The 16,362-nt window shown below is 53.6% G+C and overlaps 8 protein-coding genes across 8 annotated transcripts; 3 read left to right on the top strand and 5 right to left on the bottom strand.

The window, feature by feature from the left end:
• Nucleotides 1-3,409: 3,409 nt before the first annotated feature.
• On the bottom strand, nt 3,410-4,296 carry B0I36DRAFT_334544 (uncharacterized protein). The gene has a single exon (XM_046155364.1). The coding sequence runs from the start codon at nt 4,210-4,212 to the stop codon at nt 3,679-3,681; it is 534 nt and encodes a 177-aa protein (XP_046007707.1). The 5' UTR covers nt 4,213-4,296; the 3' UTR covers nt 3,410-3,678.
• A 25-nt stretch (nt 4,297-4,321) lies between these two features.
• B0I36DRAFT_388193 (uncharacterized protein) lies at nt 4,322-5,543 on the bottom strand (the record flags this gene model as incomplete). The annotated part of the gene is made up of 4 exons (XM_046161227.1): nt 5,072-5,543; nt 4,938-4,988; nt 4,569-4,875; nt 4,322-4,497 (listed from the first exon to the last, which is right to left on the bottom strand). Exons 1-4 carry the CDS (start codon nt 5,105-5,107, stop codon nt 4,322-4,324), a joined length of 570 nt encoding a protein of 189 aa, XP_046007706.1. The 5' UTR covers nt 5,108-5,543.
• A 230-nt stretch (nt 5,544-5,773) lies between these two features.
• Nucleotides 5,774-7,301, top strand: B0I36DRAFT_425142 (Fructosamine kinase-domain-containing protein; the record flags this gene model as incomplete). The annotated part of the gene is made up of 6 exons (XM_046162312.1): nt 5,774-5,892; nt 5,969-6,021; nt 6,088-6,192; nt 6,260-6,830; nt 6,901-7,027; nt 7,208-7,301. Exons 1-6 carry the CDS (start codon nt 5,856-5,858, stop codon nt 7,299-7,301), a joined length of 987 nt encoding a protein of 328 aa, XP_046007705.1. The 5' UTR covers nt 5,774-5,855.
• Nucleotides 7,302-7,791: 490 nt separating this feature from the next.
• Nucleotides 7,792-10,537, top strand: B0I36DRAFT_388191 (uncharacterized protein; the record flags this gene model as incomplete). Its single annotated transcript, XM_046161226.1, has 2 exons — nt 7,792-8,424; nt 10,250-10,537. 2 exons carry the CDS (start codon nt 7,792-7,794, stop codon nt 10,535-10,537), a joined length of 921 nt encoding a protein of 306 aa, XP_046007704.1.
• A 151-nt stretch (nt 10,538-10,688) lies between these two features.
• B0I36DRAFT_435293 (uncharacterized protein) lies at nt 10,689-11,654 on the bottom strand. The gene is made up of 2 exons (XM_046162756.1): nt 11,119-11,654; nt 10,689-11,020 (listed from the first exon to the last, which is right to left on the bottom strand). The coding sequence occupies exons 1-2, from the start codon at nt 11,536-11,538 to the stop codon at nt 10,799-10,801; spliced, it is 642 nt and encodes a 213-aa protein (XP_046007703.1). The 5' UTR covers nt 11,539-11,654; the 3' UTR covers nt 10,689-10,798.
• Nucleotides 11,655-12,976: 1,322 nt separating this feature from the next.
• Nucleotides 12,977-13,868, top strand: B0I36DRAFT_334539 (uncharacterized protein). The gene has a single exon (XM_046155363.1). It carries the CDS (start codon nt 13,035-13,037, stop codon nt 13,569-13,571), a length of 537 nt encoding a protein of 178 aa, XP_046007702.1. The 5' UTR covers nt 12,977-13,034; the 3' UTR covers nt 13,572-13,868.
• On the bottom strand, nt 13,620-14,419 carry B0I36DRAFT_367902 (uncharacterized protein; the record flags this gene model as incomplete). The annotated part of the gene is made up of 3 exons (XM_046159535.1): nt 13,620-13,853; nt 14,109-14,317; nt 14,392-14,419. 3 exons carry the CDS (start codon nt 14,417-14,419, stop codon nt 13,620-13,622), a joined length of 471 nt encoding a protein of 156 aa, XP_046007701.1.
• A 684-nt stretch (nt 14,420-15,103) lies between these two features.
• On the bottom strand, nt 15,104-16,280 carry B0I36DRAFT_251661 (late sexual development protein; the record flags this gene model as incomplete). Its single annotated transcript, XM_046150630.1, has 2 exons — nt 15,104-15,844; nt 15,921-16,280. 2 exons carry the CDS (start codon nt 16,278-16,280, stop codon nt 15,104-15,106), a joined length of 1,101 nt encoding a protein of 366 aa, XP_046007700.1.
• Between the last annotated feature and the right edge of the window lie 82 nt (nt 16,281-16,362).

Here is a 16,362-nt window from a genome sequence, read left to right as displayed (position 1 = left end):
GAGCATTCATAAGTTTACCGCTGGAATAAGATCCCTATGGGGCGACATTATAATAATGTGTGTAAGCGGCGGCCAGGATTTGTTATCAGCTATTAAACAGTTCGAAAGTTGGCCTTCCGTTACCTGCCTAAACGTTGCTTTGATAGACCATTACGCTGCTGGGACATAACGGAGGAATTTTATGCACAGCTGCGATTTATGCAGTATAGCTAGGGGGACAGATCCGGCTGGGAGCTGGTAAGAGCGGGGCGCGTCTCAGGTACGCACCCTGCACTCATTGGAAAATACAGTTACGCGGTTTCTGGACTTGGCGCCTATGACCAGAATCTGCGGAGTCGCTTAATACTGTAGAGCGTCAAAAGCGCGAATGCTAAATAAGGTTCTCTCTAATTCTTCCCACGCAAATCTTGATGCTGCCACTTAACGTACCTAATGCGAGAATGTTCATAATCCAAGCTGCAACCAAGGCACGCCATCGTCATTGATGCCCGCGTCGAAATGTATCGTGGGGGCGGAATCACGACGAGCTCCGACTTATTGCGTCGATTCCAGCCGTGGCGTCGACCACGGGGTCGGAGCTGAGCAGCGTCAATCAATCGTGGAGAGGTCCGTACATACTATACTCGCCTCCACGGGCGGTTTCAGTTATGGCCCGCGGTGCGACACAAGGCTCATCTTTCATCAACCATACTCCCTCCAACTCCATCCTGAGACACCGTCTCTGGTCGGGGGGCTAAGCAGACGCCGACGCGGCAGCGCGAAGACGTGTCGGCCGAACAAGCAACCCGACGAAGCGAGTGTAGAAATCGGGAACCTCTTACTACTTACGTCACTGTTGGCCTCGAGGCGTGACTACTCTTCAACCTTTAAAGGGAAAGTGCTACTAGTCCCGCCTTCGAATCCATGGGCTTGCTACCAATCCCACCGCCGGCAAGGAATGGTGTCGGGCCCCGCCGTGCCACAACTACGGCGAGCTGCCCTGTTCTCCAGGCTGCTAACAGACATACACATACAAAGGAGTGCCTTTACAGTCACAGCCAGGCTTCGCACAAGTCCGCCGTGGACGCCAGGTCTCGCATAAAGAGGCAGCAGGCCATACCTGCGTTCATTTTTTTCATTCCCGAAGTTCAATTCCCTTCCAACTTGCATGCCTTCCCAATGTATCTGCAAGGGCCGCCGACCACCCAGACGTATCTATAGGTCTTCCCGACCGTGTCGTCCACTCCTCCCCGTGAAACAACAACGCACATCAGTAGGACCATCGGTTCCGCCAGATAAATGCATCATCCTGGATCTACCTAACGAAATTCTAACGAGCATCTTCGGGCATCTCTATGATTTCAACTCTCTAGCCTCAGCCGTTGTGACATGCGGGCGGTTCCACAAACTATTCGAGAGCAATAGCCAGACCCTTGGCCGCGCAATATTTGCCAACATATGCGATAGAGTGCAAGCACCTCACATCGGGGAGGTCGTCTGGCAACTCCAATTCGCGGTCACGCTTTGCTTCATATCCAGAGACGGCATAGAGAAGTGCCTATTACGGCGCTGGCCGATTTTCACAGAGAGCAAGCTACAGGAGCTACTTCTGCCATCAGCCGTGATTCTAGGCTCCACTTACCGCATCGATGGTCGGGAAGATGCAGCAATCCGGTTCCTAACCAAAGTATGGAATGGTGACCAACCATATCGCCTGGCAGGGCCAAAGAAGGGTGTTAGCCCCATCAGGAGGTCACCGAGCTGTTGATCCCTTGGAGGATTGCTATATGACTTAGAAGGGAACGAGGGGAACAAAGCATTGATCGCGGCAGAGATGGTGCGATTGATGAGGAGCAAACTACCTTCGTTACAAGTTTTGTTCAGCAAGACCGGGATTATACCGGTGGTAGATGGCAGTGCGGACGCGATCGTGGTTTTCAAAACAGGGGTTCGTTGGGGTAGATTAGGTGAATCAAACCTTCTTCAAATCCGCTACAGTCAAAAGAGATAGGTTAATAGAAATAAGTGGAGGCTGACAGCTGGTCGGCTTAATACAAGTCCGACCTTACAAAAAGTATATTTTCAGCCTCGTGGTCTCGGCAGTCCGCCGTCCTGCACCTGCCCGTTATGACAACAATATGGAGACCAAGCAGCCAATGGTTGCTGTGTTACGCTGGGATGCGCTTCATTTGCAAGGGTCCTTGTTGAAACAGAGGTCAATTACTGGCTGCTTGCCTGGTCTTCATCTCCACAGCAAAGACGACTTATTCGGATTCAAATTGTATTTAGTTCTTCATTCCTGAGTCAGACAGGTGGAGGCTGACAGCTGGTCGGTTTAAAAAGAGTCCGTTTGGAAGGATCTTATAACTGGGATTGATTCACCTCATCGATAAAAACGACTATAAGAATGGTGGTTCCGAATGAGTGGCCACATTCAAACTTCACTCCTCAGGTACAGACTTCATTCATTACTTGTTCCTCAGGATATATTCCAAGCTCACTCATCCATTGCTCTTCCAAGATTTACTCTCGACCCGACAATGCACACTCTCCGTTTTCTTGTCGCGCTATTCGCTGCCTTTACACTGGCAAATGCCTGGCATTTTACTGCAATGACGAAGAACGGATTTTGCGGCAAGCGACGAACCTTTTACAGCTCTACGGGCGATACCGGCTGCTACGATATTCCGGACGAAACCGCCGGCAAGGTCAACTCCCTTGTCTATTGCACTATGCCATGGACTCGCTGTAGTATCACATTACACAGCAAGGCAGGATGCAAAGGAGATCTTCTTGGATCTTCGGATAAATCCTGGCCTTCGATCTGGGAGGATTCGAAGGGCAATGACAAGAAAGTACAAACAAGGAGTTTCAGAATCCAAGGTTGCAAGAAGATTGGAACTACACTGGACATTACCAGGTGTTACAATGGGGAGACCCCATGGGAGAAGAACTCGTGTTGAAAGCTGCGCAGCTGAGCGTGGGTAGTGGCCAGAGCAGTTGTAACGGCCGGACCAACAGGGGACGATTGTTTGGGCACGGAAGAGCATAAACAACTAGGCCACAGGATCAGGCCAGGGACAAGGGCGGATCATGTGGCAGTGCCGTTACAGGTTTCTTATGTCATCATGAACCAAAGACCGCGAGAAGGATAAGGGGCCGGGTATGGTACCACCGGTCATGCATGGGATGCATGACCGTCGGGACTACCAAGACCGACGGTCACTAATAGTCATCACTGACCAGTGATGGTGCACACGATGAAGGACAAAGGATATATAGATATGATGGATTGCCTAGACAGACAGTCCTTACATTTGTACTTCAGCGATCAATCTAAGTATCAGTTTCACCACACACTTGAACTAGTCAATCAATTGCCGAGACTGTGTCCATATTCATGCCCATGCTATGGATTCATTCTTTGGCTTGGCCCACTATTAGCACTATCTCGATCAAGCTTTCTCTTCGGCCTCTCTTTGAGGTAGGGCTAATTGTGTTTAGCAAACATCCGAACAATTCATGCCCGCATAAAAAGTGCACAAAGAAAGCGAGCATTCATGAAGTCTGCCGTTAGAGTAATATCCGGGAGTGGGCGAGATTGCGATTTGCACGAGCGACCGCAGGGATTTGTTATCAGTTATTGAATAGTTTAAGTTGGGCTTCCGTTACCGACTGGAACGTTACTTTGACAGGCCGTTAAGCTGCTGGGGCGTAAGCGAGGGGTTTTATGCACGATTGCGATTTATGCAGTCGTGGCTGGGCGGGCCTCAGGTACCCACTGAGTACCCTGCACCCATGCCGCCGTATACCGGCAGCTCGGATAATGACACCATTCCTGCCAGGAGCCATGGATGAGATGCTCCGGTGCCGTCGGCGAGCATGTCGATGCTCGAGAAAGGGCCGGCAAGCCATGCCATGCACCCCAACTGGACAAACGCAGGGGATAGCGTGATGTCTACTTGGTGGGGGAGGTAGTCTTGTTGAGCTGCTCAAGGAGAGCGAGGCCTTCTCGCCGAAGTGAAAAAAGTATGATGCACAGTTGGAGTGGCTGTCTCGAAGCAAATTTCCAGCATGCGCGGCCAGAAACTTTTTGCCGGTTCCAGGGTTTGCGTTCACCCAGTATACGTGAGGTATGTTCTCCCCGACATCGTCGAAGTCAGACTCGTCGCTAATATTCCGCCAGGCCTGGAAATCAGCTCGTGCCTCGATCCATTGGCAGGACCCTGCCATCACGGAGTACTGCTCCTCGATGCGATCTGGTATGCAAAGATAAGCCTTCAAAAGCTTGAGCTGCTCTTTGGCGCCATGGGCATTGGCTTGATGGACTGAGAAGGCTTTTTTAGTGTTGTGGGCTGCGCAGGAAGCCGCGATACATCTCACCAGTCACGAGCAGATCTTCTGTTGCGCTCACGAGAGCGTTCTTCACTGTGTTGTAGTTCGGGTCGTCGGGGCTGTGAAATTTGCAGATCTCGCGGTGTTTCGCGTTGAGGTACTGTACTCGTTCGTTGCTGTAACCTAGCCTCCGAGCATATCTGTGAGCCTCTGATCGTACATCACAAGTTTGGTGGAGCGTGTCCCACTCTTACCTAAAACAGCAGAATGCTTCTCTACAATCAGGCATGTTGATATGCCAATGGACATGCGTTGCGTTTCATAGAATGAGAAGAGAAGCAGTTTGCTAGCGAGCTTTCCGAAATCATCGTTGATGGTTTGTGTCGATGTAGAGCCGGTGGTCAAGTCGGTGATATAGCCTCGCGAAGACATGAGGCCGGATATCGCCAGTATCTTATTGAGGGTCGCAGCGTAGTCGGAACCGCGATGCGGTGTGGCCAAGAAGAAGATGGCCTGTATGCGATTCTTGAATACGGGGACGTATTGTGAGAGGACATATGCCTATACCTTTGTCAGTAGCCTTGATCAACACTTGGTCGTTTTTACAAGACCTCCAGACTTGCCTTTTTGGCTACCAGCCCGCCCATCGAATAGCCTAGAAGAATGATGGGACTCTGGAGCACAGCCGGCATGTCAGCCAGAAAGAATCTTGGAGCGCGCTGTTTCGCTACAGGGGAAGCTGCGGATAAGTACGTGCCTCGGGGTTGGTCGACATGTGAGGCGAGTTCCTCATCTCTTCGAGCAGCGACTGGCCGAAGTCATGGACGTTTAGAATACTGTGTTTTGTGCTTGTCCAGTCTGAGTCGTAACCGAAAGTGTGGATATTGACATTGCGGAGGCGTGGCTCTGCCGGCAGCCAGGCCTGGGGCCAGAACAAGCCGGCATCTCCATTGCGGCGCCAGGTATCTACGGAGCTGCCACGAAGGTCGTGGACAAAAACGAGGTCGAGGAGAGGCTCTGGCGACGAGCGCAGCAGGAGAAGGCCAGGCCGGCTGCAGGGGGCCTTGTGGCCGGGCGGGCAAGATACAGCTGTGCTCGATCGCGGCCACCTGCTGGTGATGTGCTTCTTGAGAGAGGCGCAGACGCTGCCGTTGCTTGAGAAGACGCTTGCTGGCGCCCTGGGAGGCGACGAGGCATGGGAGACGGGGCCGGGGCCGTCGTTGTCGGCGTCGTGGTGGTAGCTCTGGCAGGAGAAGCGGGTGGTCAGCTAATTAAGCACTCAAAGCTCAATCTTGGACGTCCCAGGGCATGGGGCTCCACTGTTGCCCGCTGCAAGTCACGGGGTGCTACTTGCAAGGGTCGAGTGGGCTGAGGGTGTTGTTGGTCGAGCCAAACAAGGACAACATGGTACAGGCCCAAATACAGCAGGCCATCCTTCCCCAGAGCACTTTCATCATCTCTCCACTTGCATTCGGTCTACACTACGCGCCCGCATTGGCACATAAGCCCCTAGTGGCTGTCCCAGATTCCAATATACTGCCATGGAGTACGAGATCCTTGATGAGGCTATCATCCGAGGTAAGTCATCAGGCGAGCCAGCACCCTGTTTGCTCACCGTCTTCATTGGTTCCTCGCTAACCAGCTTGGTCGTCAGCACTGCCAGCCGGGTGTGACGTCCTATCAGTCGTGCCACATGGAAAAACCCGGGTGTGTCTCCTCTTGAACAGTCAGTTATCCCAAGAGTCTTGCTAAACACGTGCGTCATTTGAGTAGTGGTCAGTGGGGCTGCGGGTAGATGTCCAGGTCCCCTCAATAGATCAAGGCGACGACGATGAAGACGATGAAGACGATGATAGCGAGCAGCAATTCTTCCTCAAGGTGAGCAATACTTCCAGTTGCATACGGCAACAAGTAACCGTCACCCTGACAAACGGACAATCTCCAGATTATCGAGCGAAGGGAGTGGCTCGCAATGGCCGAGGCAGAGTTTGAGGGCCAGAAAGCGCTCACACAGTACATTCCCGACAACGTCGTTGCTCCTCTAGCATGGGGGCTGCTGGATAGCGACCCATCAAAGTCCTTCTTCCTCACCAAGTTTCGCAACCTTCGCGCCCGCTGCCCGCCGTTGGCCCCGTTCCTAGCCATCCTCAAGAAGCTCCACCAGACTTCTACCTCCCCAACGGGCAAGTTTGGATTCCATGTGCCCACATTCTTCGGGCCGCCGCCGATGATCAATGACTGGACAGAGAGCTGGGAGCACTACTATGCTAGGCAGTTTGCTTCCGACGTATCTCTCGTGCAACATGTGCATGGCATAGACGCCGAGCTCCAGGCTCTGACCGAGCAGTTCATGGACAAGGTGATTGCCCGCTTGCTTCGGCCCTTGCAGACTGGAGGCAGAAGAATCCGACCAGTTCTGTGCCACGGTGACCTGTGGGATGGCAATGTGCAGATCGATGTCGACACACAGCAGCCAATCATTTTTGACGCCGTGTGTTTCTATGGTCATAACGAGAGTAAGTGACACCCAGCATCCATACCCGACGTAATATATCCTGTCACTGAAAGCTTTCTCCCTTGATGCAGTCGACCTGCAGTGTATGGGAGACGCGAGATATGTCCTTGGCATGGACTTTGTCGACATGTATAAAGACGAGGTTGGCGCGTCCGAGCCCCAGCGTGACTTTTATGACCGCCATAAGATGTACAGAATGTTAGTGTTTCGCTGGCCTTGACAACTCAAAGATCACAGTTGGCTGAACAAAATGGCTGCAGTCGGGCAGAGCTTGTGAACTCGATGATCTACCCTCAATGGGCAAGCCTTATACAGAAGTACGTCAACCATTCCCCACAGCGGCTGGAAGGCAAAACACTGATTAGTATGCACCTGTAGGAGCAAAGACGACATGCGAGCGCTACTTCAGAAGTATCCGAATGGTTACGCGGATTTTGTAGATGACGTGGCTGCTGCGGGGCTGGTAGAATGAGAGAAGCTTTGCTTAGAACGATGGTCCTGCGGCTCTTCTGAGTGAGAAGGACTTTTTGCCAATACATCATCCGCTCGTCTCCAATGAGTCAATGTGTGCTACTGGAAATTCTTGTAAGTTGATGGTGCCTGTTTCCGAACCGAACCTGGCAACAAATGCCGATTGTCCGAAGACTTCTCGGATGTGGCTGGTTTGTCATGCATAGTGCAGCATCCATGTTCTTCCCCGCTCCTGCGGCCATGTTCTTCGCCACCTGGGCATTTCCAACAGCCTTCGGGGCTGATCTATCACTTCTCACTCTAACAACACTACTGGGGCAGAGGTCTCGAATCCCTGACGGGTTCCAATTATGGCTGCAAAGCCTCAGCCAGCCAGCCAACTTTCATGACAGACCAGAACATGTCTCCAAAGCGTCCGTCGTCCGAGCATATCAGCACCAATACGACCAAATCACCGGCCACGACCTGCAGCCTCGCCCTGGGCGCGACCGATGACGGGCAGGAAACGAATGGGCTGGCCATGGCCGCATCAGGATCACTGTCTCTGGAGCGGTCTCAACGCATCCTGCGACCGCCCTGCCCTTCTGCGTCGCGAAGACACGCCTTGCGATGCCTCCGTCGGCGCCACGGGCTGGCTGCGTGCTTGTCGCCGGGCGTACGTTGAAGGAGTCTCGGTGCTCTACGGGACCAACTCGTTCATGATCGAGAGTCGAGACCTGCTCGATGCGCTCTTGCAACCGAACAGCAGAGGCTGTGTCCTGCCTGCGCGCCATCTATCAATGATCAGATCCCTCGAGATCCGCTCTGAAGTCGTGCTCTTTGGGGAGTATCGTGTCAAGAGGGCCATCCCGCGCAAGATCCCCGACTTTAGCGGCCTCGCAGGAGTGTTTTCGAGCTTGCAGTTCCTAATACTCTCGTTCCCAGACACTCTCCACAGTAACTCTGGTGTCCGGCGGTCCGCACGCATACAAGAACTCATACAGGTCATGTTGGAACCGATCGCACGTGCATCGGCACCGCTTGCACCACAGCAGCGGCATTCTGTCGTCGTGGAGGTCCCAGAGAACGTCATGGATGATCTCCTCAGCAGTGGCGAGTTCGACAAAGAGAACCTGGATCCTTTGGTAAGACTTCACTCGCTCGTAACGTGGCTGCGATATCCCATTCACGGGACACATGTCCCAAGTGCGAGTCACGAGAAGCGGTCAAAGGCTATTCCCACCGCCACCCACGACACGGAATTTCCCAGTGGCCGGGCGACGGCTGAGACAGGGAAGTGGGTGCGTGATCCAGCCGGCCCTTTTCTTAGGGATGAAAATTGCCCAGGGCAGCAGTATTATTACTACATCGAGCGAGGGGACGAGAGCGATTTGCTTTGGGGCGGTCCTGGTGATCAATCCTGGAGGGTATCGCATCATCCCGGGGGACATGCAGTTTGACCGGCCAGTCGATTTAATACTTAACTAAACATGGGCTTTTCGCGAGCGTTCAACATATTTTCATTAAATGCTGTTTATTTGCTGCGCTGTCTGACCACAACCACCAGGTTGTTGCTGCCCATCACCTCTTTTAGCAGCATTTACCTACTCGTATATAAATTAACAAACGAGAATTAGTCCCCTGCCCCTGATGAGATCCCCATGCAAACATAGTAGTCTGGCCACAGTCCAGCACATTTACCTCCATTATTGACAGCCGGATTCCACGTGTAAAAGTCGCTAAAAATGTATGAGTCTATCATTAGGATTCTGACAGGAAAGAGCAGAGGGAGCAGCGCAAGAGGTATTCACGGGTCGTGTAGTACAGTTATAATTCTTAGAAGGTCTCGGCGGAGGTTGAGAAACTCTTGGGTACTTAGGGTTTGCGTTGATGGGAAGGGGGTGAGGGCTCCCCTCTATGATAGCTAGAAAAGCAGTGCATCGGTTCTTTAGGAAATCACACACGAAGTCGCAGGCGAATCTCAATCACCCATAAACCCCAATGTGGTAAGCCGCTAACTTAAATGAGAAACCCCTCCCCCATGCAGCCTCTGTCTCCTCAAGCATGCGCAGCTTCAGCTTTGCTTCAATTAGTTCAGGCCACCATCGACCATCACGGACCTCGTTGACAGTCCGACGAGACAGACTCTGGATATCATTTGCGCCCTTAATTGGTAACTCAGCTAATGCGAGGAGATACCAGATGATATGCACCAACAATGGCGTATTTGTACACACCACGCCTTCTCCACGTGTAACTGGAAACGCTCATCAGCTCTCACTAATTCCAGACACTGTGCCACTACCCGAAGACGCCGACGCAGAGGATCGTACCACCATTGACTAGTGCTCAAATTCGCCTGTAAGGGGTAAGGCTACATAACCGGGACGTGCTGTCCCAGATCAATATCACGACCTTGACCATTGCGGTCCTGTATTTTGCATGAGCCCGCATTGCATGCTACGTTGTATTGACTAGATCCTCAAGTTCCACAGTATGCCGCTTATGGTGAGATGCATGGCATCCTAAGGCGTAGGATTATGCTCCGACGCTGGTGCATAGCCTAAGAGCCGTGGTCATCGTGCTCGGTGACCAATGTGAACACCTTGTGGAGCAACCACTCCAGGGAGTGGGTTTCACCAAGCTTGATGTTTGTTCTGGGGTCTGGACCATCTGTATGGTTGCGAGTCCTACATGGACGGATCGAACAAGAACACCTAGCTCGCTCAAGAACGGCTATTCAGAATTCTGTGGTTCCTTGGAGGAGATGTGAGTGCCTAGCAGATGATGAGCTGATGATCGTGGCGGAAGCGCAACAGTGAGACAAGCCACATGGCCTCTGACCTTGCGAATATATAAACAACGCCTCCAACCGCCCTTCGCCAGTCTGAATCCCAGCACAAAGCTCATCCTGTCCATCATCGCCCCTCATACATATATTCATTCATCGTGGGCAAACCATAAATCCAGGAATATCGGAAATCGAAAGCAATGCCTTCTATCCAGACCATTCTCGCCTCCGCTGTCGTGGGCCTGGCCGCTTCCGCCACCGCCCAGCGCGCACCTCCCACTACGACCATGCCCAACATCTACCGCGGCTGCAACTGGTACTATGTAGCCACCGCCGGTGACACGTGCGAGACGGCCTGGAACGCGGGACAAATCTCGGCCGACCAGTTCTACGCCTGGAACCCGGATGTCTCGCGCGACTGCAGACAGAACTTCTGGGTCGGCTACTCGTACTGCGTGGGAGTCTAGGTTGACAGATGTCGTGCCATGATATTGGGCCTCTTCTAGAAAGGGGATCGCGCGCACGTTCCAGAACGACAACAACAGAGCTGGGAGAAACAATAAGGGAAGGTTGATGGGGCGTCAGGAAACGTAATTGCAGCACAAACCGCATGGAAAGGAAGCGGGAAGCCATTGCATTCGAGTAGTGAATCATCGAAACACGGCAGGGTAGAGAAAGGACCCATGCGGACTGGAATCTGTATGAGTCGCGTGGTTTGCAGAACCGAATTACTTGGAAACCTTTGTTGTTTCCTCCTTGCACTGCCTCTCTGCCTCTGCTTTGAGTCCGTCCTTCCACAAACCTAATGCCTTCAACAATTTCGTCCCGACGATTGGTTTGATGAGATAGGAGACTGGTCCATAGAACGTCTCCATGTTATAATAATCGGTGCCTCCCCCAGGCGCCTCCACGAAGTCCTGTGTGCGCTCGACGTGCTGCAACCAGGTGCCCTGTGCAATTCCTAGAATCAGCATGGGGCATGGAGAAAGTCTGGCACCCGATTGGCGCGGCGACGCCCAATCGGCGCCTGGGATTGAAACCAACTCACCTCAGTCATGGCCCACGACACGCGAAAGCCCTTTCGGCCCTCGTGGACAATTTCCTTGAGCACGGTCACTTCGAGACGCGTCGACCTGAAGCTATCGCTGTCCGGGTCTAAATAGGCGTTGAACACGAAGTCCGCGCCAGGAAGAAGCATGTCCTGCTTCCCCGATGCGAGGAGGAAGCCAAGGGAGTCGCCAAGATCGGTTGCAGTAGCTGGCGATTGCTTCTCTACCGTGGCCTGGCGCACCAACTTGTTCCATGTGGGATACGCGGACGAATCGAGAACGATCTCGAGACACTTCTCGGGCGAGGCGGCGATGTGCGTGGAGAAGATGAGGCTGGAGACACCACCGGCGCCCCTGGTGGGCTGTGCCAGCGGTGCGACAAAGGTGCAGTCCTGATTCCGCGGTACCTCGCCAGCCATGATTAAGCCTCAGAGGATGATGGTTTGAATGAACACTTCAGGAGTGACTCTGCACGTGTTGAGATTGAGCCTCTTGCTCTTAAAGTAATGCCGCGCAGACGTAGCAGGGTTTTTCCTTGGGGCCTACCAACCACCACGTTTCGGGCGCTATTTGCGCTGTAATTAGACTATCCGAGCCTCAGACCCCTGTCCCCTGATGTCTGATAGCCGTCCTCGGCTACTAACGTTCTTGGCTCTTCTTGCTAGTTCCACTGTCGTCCTTTAGCCGGGGGGGGGGGGGGTCCTCCACGGCTCCCCGTCTTCGCCCCTGGAAGCGTCGCTGATAACGAACTCCACCCAGTGGTGTGCGTGAGATGACAGGGGCGAGATGAGCCAGGGGCGGCTCTTCGGATTCGGAAGACTCCACAACTCGACCTTGTCTGCTTTAGACAAAGGCATTGACATCCGAGGCATCGACGACACCTGTGAAGAACAGGGTGACTAGCGATCTCATTTGCGGGTGGCAGAACTGGGCACTGCGTGAACGTGAGTGCGACTCTCCTCCCCATCACAATTGATGAGCACGGAGCGAACGTGTCGTGCTTCTCACAATGCCAAATGGCAGTTTGGGGTGCAGAAGATGCCGTTCATTGGTTCGGATTGCTGGCACGGCCTCTGAGCGCAGCATGCGGTGCACGGTTGGCCAAGTCCGCGGCGGTGGGCAGAAGACAAGCAGGAATCTGCGAACACTTCATCAACAAAAAAGCCACCGGTGAATGCGTCACGCCCACAGGCCAGGATCACGCGTGCCAGATCGAGCTGGCGTGTAAGCAGATCGGGGACAGTGTGCTTACGGCGGGGGCGAGATCCTGGTCGCCGGTTGACTCAGCCCGATCCTGTCAGCCACGCAAGGGCACAGGTCCCACGATGACGATGCACTGCCATCCCGTCTGATTGTATCAACTGGGCTTAACTATACAGTAGCCTCATATTACGATCCCTATAAGAAGCCCAGCCATATGCCAAGAAAGTGTGAGATTTGGATTGGTCAGCAACTCTCCATCTTCTTCACTTGCACCCTCTCCCAATCTGCCATGAAATTGAGCCTTGCCATCACCGCCATCACCATGTCTGCTATTTCGGTCACACAAGCACAGACGTCCTGTGATGGCCCGCATCAGACTCAGGCCAAGGTTCTTTTCACCTTCGACCCTCTCGTCTCGATCGAGAATGTCGCCCAGACTGCCGGTGGACACCTCCTCTTGACAACTCTGTATGATGGAGGCCGCCTCTACAGCATCGACCCGTCCGAGGCGGAGCCTGAAGCCAAAGTCGTCGCCACTTTGCCTGGGTGCGACGGTCTTACCGGCATCCAGGAAATTGCACCCGACGTTTTTGCTGTGACCGGCGGTCCTCTTGGTGCGACCGGCTTCGAGGGCCTCAAAGCTTTCAATGTCTCGGTGGCAGATCTGCAGGCCGTCACTGTCACCGAGACCTCGTCCGTCCCGGACTCCGCCATGCTCAATGGCATGGCAAAATTGTCGAAGAACCCGACGGTCATCCTGGCGGCAGACTCTTTTCGAGGGCAGATCGACCGCATCGATACCGTCACGGGCGAGGCCGACGTGGTCATCCAGGATGATCTGTTCAAGCCGAACTCCGCTCTGTCGCTCGGTATCAACGGCCTCAAAGTGCTCGGAGAGTACCTCTACTTTACAAACTCAGCACAGGCCATCTTTGCCCGCATCAAGATCAACCCTGACGGGACCAAGGCAGCGGCGGCCGAGATCCTTGCAACCCTGCCCGGGACGCCTTCGCGGCAGAACTTCTACGATGATTTTGCGATCCGCGAGACCAGTGAGGGCAAGCTGGAGGCATACATCGCCACGCAGGCAAACACAGTGTTTAAGGTCCTCGACGGGCATCAGTCACTCTTCTTGGGTGGCGGCAACAGCACCTTGCTGAGGGTTCCGACAAGTGTGACCTACAGCAGGGATGGCTCCAAGGTCTACATTGTCACTGGTGGCGGACAGGTTGTGGAAGCACATTTGTGACGCCATCTACTGCCTATCTTTGGAGAGCTTAGGCAGGCTATCTGGCAGCTATTTGATAGCGTACACGAGTTTGTACCCCGGAATCTTGCCATCGCGACACTCCTGGAAACCCCGAGTAACAGCATCGAGGCCTCCATCAATGATTCTTGTCTTGTTGGGCTTATTCTTGCCCGAGCTGAGCCAGTCTCCGATCTTGGGGCAGAACTCGGCGCCCAGTTCGTGGTCCGCCTTATTCGGCGGCCAGTAGAACTCTCCATAGTGGTGCTTTTCAAGAGATGCAGTCTATTCCAACACGTCAGATATCTTGGCATTCTTCGTGACATTCTCCTTATTGCCTTGCCTGGTCTGACTGTGCATAAATGGCATGTCTGGGTCTGGTCCATGGCCCGATGCAAGACTAGACGAAGTTTCGTTTCCAATGGCGTCAGGAGCGTAGATCCGAGCTCGTTCGCCAAGCAATGACAGGCTTTTCCTGATCTTCAGCACCACGTCAACGTCCCTGGAGTCGAAGACATGTTGTTCTCCGAGTGGGCGGACCTGTCCAAAGTGCTTCGGGCTGCACGACACAAGGGCTTCGAGGCCGTACAGGTTTGCAACTTGCAGGGCGTACTGGCCGACACTCGCTATGTTGATGGCTGGGTTTACGCATTTCTCGGCCTTATTCTCCAAGGACCGAAGCTGGTACTCACAACTGCCTCCACAGATGAGGATTGCCTGCTTGGCTGAACTCGACTTGTCAATAGCCGCTAACAATCAATGTCTCGCAGGCTCTTGTGGACATGATGAAGAGGGCTGATCCCGTGGCCCACAGCCTCTATACCATAGGGAAAGAAGCTCGATTCCTCCATGATAAGTGCTGCGCTCGTATCAAAAACAGCACAAGCAAAAGGTCAGGTAAATGCATGGTCCATTTGTGGAGATGTTGCGTCATGAAGTCCCCTCGAGCAGATCGATGCGAAGCCGTTGTCCCCACATCAAGATGACGGGACGACGTGATGTACGCTTTCGTGCATCAGGAGAGCGTAGTGGGTCACTCGAGACATGTCCGGAAGCTTGCCCGGCTGCCAGTCGCCGGGCCTAGACCTGGAATGGAGGCTGAGACTGTGGTTTTTGAGTTTTGGGGTTCTGCTGTGATGACCCCTCACGCCGCGGCTTCAGCTGCGAAGCTTGCGGCGCGCGATCGAGGCATGCATCCCAAACACTGCATTTCTAAGGGCCAAGTGCGGCTGAAGCTGAACCTCGAGCACCAAGATCTGTGCACTTCCAGGTTTAGCGTTGCCCAGGGCAACTCGCAGTTCGCAAATCACTATGCAGCACTGCATGCATTTCTGAGCGAGAATAGTTATGGGATCAATCAATTATGCGTATTAGTGTAACCATCAAGAAACCAAGCCCGCACTCCGGACGCCTCGGGGGCTTTTGTGTGAAAATATTAGAAGCTGCTCTTCAGCGCTTGAAATGAATGCAACTCCCCTCCAGGCCATCATACACAAGGACAGCCGCCTTGGGATGGCTGAGGGCAGGAGAGGCGACTACCAGTAGTCGCTGTGCTCAACCTCGATCAGACCAGGTGCGGCAAGAGTTCCCGCAGGGAGGTCATCTGGCCCAGCGAAGTTGGAGCTGTTGGTGAGCGCGGCAATGATGAAGCCGTCAAGGATGTTCTTGGACCAGGGAAACTCCGCGCAGACCTCGACCGTCGTGCCCTTGAGTTCGAAGCTGCTGACGGGCACTGATATCGGCACCTGCTGGCCCCCGAGGTATGTGATCCACAGCTTATCCTTGTGGAGACTTTTGACAAAAGACTCGCCGTACTTGTGAAGGTCAGCACTGTAGGTAACTGTCATGTCCTGCTGCTTGACCTTGGTGTGTACGTTGAGAGGCGGGAAGATTGGTAGCGGGATTACGTTGAGGTCAAAGGGGCACTTGACGAGGAAACTCTGCAGGGCTGACCATGCATATGCGCCGATGCTGGTGGTGAGGAACGGCTTCTCGGCCGGAAGCACGTCTGTCACAAGGCGGAAGAACCCGTTCTGCTCGCCTTCCTGTCCGATGATGGAAGCGATGATACGGGCAAGTCCGTCGTCGCCATTTTGTGCAAGGGCTTGTGTCACGTCTTGTAGGGTGCCCAGAACCAGTGAAGTGACGGTGGAAATAAGAGAAATTGACTCCTGAATGTTGGTGGTGGGGAAAGCGTAGGTGCATGGCTCGGGAACGAAGGATGATTTAAAGGCTTTGAGGAACGAGACGGCGCCAAGATCGTGGAGCGCTTCTTGCTGTTGACACAAAGATTGTCAGGCTTTTTATATTTTGCTTTGACGAATTTCACGTGAACCACCCCCAAGTACTTACAGCCAAGATAGCATTGAGCGTTTCGAGCATCCTGCCCGTGCTCATAGGCGATGACAGGCTCTGTGGGCTGTATCCATGCTGACCACTAGTGATGTTGTTGATGAGGGAAGTGAAGTAAGCGACTTCGAATTGCTCGTTGATGGCAATAACTTGGAGATTGGCGATAGCAGCAGCACTGAGCTTCGTGATTTTCCCGTTGGGAAGCAGGCCCCCAGCCGCTTTCTCGATGTTGAACAACTGCTGATCGTTAGGATTGGGATAGCCAGCCAGCTCCGCACCCCCTCCTCTGGGAAGCACTGCGCCACTGCTCAGTGAAGCCAGCAGCCCAAGCCCTGACACGAGTGACTGCCGCAGCGTCATTATAGAAACGAGTTGCCGTGCTGAAATAGTAAAGAAGTAGTCTTGATGCTACCGAGCTTGGAACGAAAAGTGGGCTGAGGTG

The sequence above is a fragment of the Microdochium trichocladiopsis genome (genome assembly GCF_020744255.1).
Source record: "Microdochium trichocladiopsis strain MPI-CAGE-CH-0230 chromosome Unknown B0I36scaffold_10, whole genome shotgun sequence".
Lineage (NCBI taxonomy): Eukaryota > Fungi > Ascomycota > Sordariomycetes > Xylariales > Microdochiaceae > Microdochium > Microdochium trichocladiopsis.
Note: the sequence above shows the minus strand (reverse complement) of the source record. Positions and strands in the feature narration are given on the sequence as shown.

Coding starts and splice junctions, on each gene's coding strand:
- B0I36DRAFT_334544 (XM_046155364.1), bottom strand. CDS start 4,212: ATGGCAGGGTCCTGCCAATGGATCGAGGCACGAGCTGATTTCCAGGCC.
- B0I36DRAFT_435293 (XM_046162756.1), bottom strand. CDS start 11,538: ATGGCTGGCGAGGTACCGCGGAATCAGGACTGCACCTTTGTCGCACCG. Junction 11,021..11,118: donor TGTCGTGGGCCATGACTGAG/GTGAGTTGGTTT, acceptor GGAATTGCACAG/GGCACCTGGTTGCAGCACGT.
- B0I36DRAFT_334539 (XM_046155363.1), top strand. CDS start 13,035: ATGCTCAATGGCATGGCAAAATTGTCGAAGAACCCGACGGTCATCCTG.